Below are 2,557 nucleotides of genomic sequence, written 5' to 3'. Positions count from 1 at the left end.
CAGATTCAAGCGTCAAGAAGCTGCGTCAAGCTGCGCAATAATCTTCTGCGCATTTCGACGCTCGACGCTCGACGCTCGTCGCTCCCATGTAAAGGCACCTTTAGTTCGAAGAGTCCGTTGAGTTGTCTGCTCGTCGTGGGTACCACTTTCCGGAGTACTCGTCCTCTGGTCTGCATTGGGTTCCTGACGGCTGCATATGACATCGTTACCTTTTAGTTCCTCATTAAAATCTACAATTGACAAAGATGCATCCGATCCAGAACTTCTGGTCGGTTGCATTCTCCTCGCCAATTGTTCGTGTTGAGTATCAACACGTGACAATTTAAGATATAAATCTTTGGTAATTGAAGCTTTTTGTCTTACCCCCGACCTGTTTTCGATTGGTGATAAGACTTGTCTTAGTTCTTCGTTAAATGGAGAATTTTCCATGTTTTCAGCTCTTTGTTTTGTTGTACCTTTCATTGTTTTTCTTGGTGTTTCTTTCTTTTGCACCACTTGATCAATTGCTTTAATTATGAGACGCTCAGCTTTTCTTTTCCTTAAAGTGGACGGTGTACTTTCCTTCTCTTCTGTCATGCTGTTTTCGCCTTCTATTATTTGTCCTTCTCTTGCTTTGATCTGTTTAATCTTTCCATCGTCCGACACATCTAGGATGATTCTGAATTTCTTTCTCTTTCCATCTGTTGTAATTTCATCATCTAGTGTCGCCATTGTTAGAGATACGTCACATATCTCACTTTCGTTTTTATCCCGGACTGTAAACCTATCGCTTACGTATAGTCCTTTTGCTGAAATCTTATGCAAGTCATGCACCGCTTGTGATGTCTTAATGGCTTGCTCGTGTTCTTCTTCCTCGAATGCTTGTCTATCTTCCTCTCTAATTTTAGGAATCTCTTGTATCAATTTCTTAAGAATTGATATTCGTTTCTCGCATTCTTCTGCGTAATGTATGTCCTTATTCCTTCTGCGTAATTCTTCCAGAAGTGTTAACTCTTCTTCTCGAGCTTCTTCGTATGTACGGTAGGACATTTTTAACAATCTTGCTAATTCACTTTCACTTTTTAATCCAGCGCACTTTTTATTCTTCCTCTGTACGTCTGCTTTTCGTGAAAGATAGGTTTCGACTGCTGTCAACATGGCTGAAGGATCTTCTTGTCTGCTTCCCCCTCCAGTTTGACGCGCACGCGCGATCCAGAATCTTCTGGCACGCGTTTTATATTGCTCTTTGCATGGATTATTCTCTCGACTGTTATTATTTGCATTATTGTTGGAAATTTGTTTATTATATTTCCTATTTCTTTGTTTATTCGTTATATTCGTCGAGGGTGTGACAATTCTGTCATTTAGATTTCCGGGCTTCCTATTGGTTGATAGCTCCGGTGTGTTCTCATGTAGCTCCTCAGGTTTGTTCGTTGCAATCCTCTGTTCGGTGTTGCTTGGAACCCCTCTTCGGGTTGCGAAACCTGGTTTATTCTTCATTTGGTTATTTAAAACCATTTTTATTATTATTACTAGCCGTAGGTTGATTATTTCTAGGCTGTATCTTAATTTTCGTATCGCACAGCGATATATCTTTCATTATTGGTCTTCTCCTAGCATTATTAGCATTTTGCGGAGAGAAACTTTTAGATTTTCTACTTTTTTTTATAGAATTTGATCTCCAGCTTGATTGTGACGATTTATCGGAATCCTCGTTTACTCCTCGCCAATTTTCATTCCTCTTGTTGGAATCTTGAGATCTTTGGTTGTAGTTTCGGCCATTGGCTAAAATCTTCATTGATGTAGGGTCGTCAGAGTGCCTCTTCACTCTTCGCCATTTCCTCTTCTTTGAAGTGGTAATGCTATCTTCGTCGCTCGAAGATTTGTAAGTTTTATTAAACTTGTTAAATTTATTAATATTTGGATCGTTTCGTTTACGAATCCATATGTTTGGTTTATTTCCGTTGTCCTCTGCATGCGAATCAGCCTTATAGGCTAAGGTTTTCGCTAATTCCAATTGGTCCCATAGCTCGTCTGGCTGGTGTTCCTGGAATTGCGATTGTATCTCCTGCTTTCTTCTCTCCTCGTACGAACTATTTGATCCTCGGGTCCTTAACTGACTTTTTGATACGACTGGCACATCTTTTTGACGATAAGTTGTATACACCTCGACGGGATCTCTCGCCCTTGATGCGTTGTTTTTAGCCGCGATATTTTGTCGTCTCTTCCAAGTGCGTTCGTTTCTCCTCCTCTTCTTCAAGTCTATTGACTCGTTTGTACTTTCGCTGCTGACAACTATTATTTTGTTTTCGTTCTCTTCTTCGGACGATATTGTTTGTTTATTGTTGGCTTCCAGGCTTCCCATTAATGTGTTGGGTCTGGTTAAGCCGTTCTGATATGATGAATCAGAATTTGTATCGTCGGTTGTGTATTCCCCGTCGAATTCTGATTCTCTTCTAGCAGAGTTTGACTCTTGCTGTTCCTCCTCCTCTTCATTGTTGAGGTCTTGTTCCGCATCAATAATGATGTCTTCTATTAAATTTTCAGGATCTTCTTCTTGAATCATCCTGTCTAAAAA

General features: G+C 40.2%; 1 protein-coding gene across 1 annotated transcript; it reads right to left on the bottom strand.

Moving 5' to 3' along the window:
* Positions 1-12: 12 nt before the first annotated feature.
* On the bottom strand, positions 13-1,479 carry LOC105450627. The gene is made up of 2 exons (XM_011690560.1): positions 371-1,479; positions 13-190 (listed from the first exon to the last, which is right to left on the bottom strand). The coding sequence occupies exons 1-2, from the start codon at positions 1,477-1,479 to the stop codon at positions 13-15; spliced, it is 1,287 nt and encodes a 428-aa protein (XP_011688862.1).
* Between the last annotated feature and the right edge of the window lie 1,078 nt (positions 1,480-2,557).

The sequence above is a fragment of the Wasmannia auropunctata genome, unplaced genomic scaffold, assembly GCF_000956235.1.
Source record: "Wasmannia auropunctata unplaced genomic scaffold, wasmannia.A_1.0 LD336060.1, whole genome shotgun sequence".
NCBI classification, from domain to species: domain Eukaryota; kingdom Metazoa; phylum Arthropoda; class Insecta; order Hymenoptera; family Formicidae; genus Wasmannia; species Wasmannia auropunctata.
Note: the sequence above shows the minus strand (reverse complement) of the source record. Positions and strands in the feature narration are given on the sequence as shown.

What these genes read in the sequence shown, in the direction of transcription:
- LOC105450627 (XM_011690560.1), bottom strand. Translation starts at nt 1,479, where the DNA reads ATGAAGAATAAACCAGGTTTCGCAACCCGAAGAGGGGTTCCAAGCAAC. An exon ending in TTATCACCAATCGAAAACAG is followed by an intron (nt 191 to 370) that starts GTCGGGGGTAAG and finishes TGTCATATGCAG; the next exon opens with CCGTCAGGAACCCAATGCAG.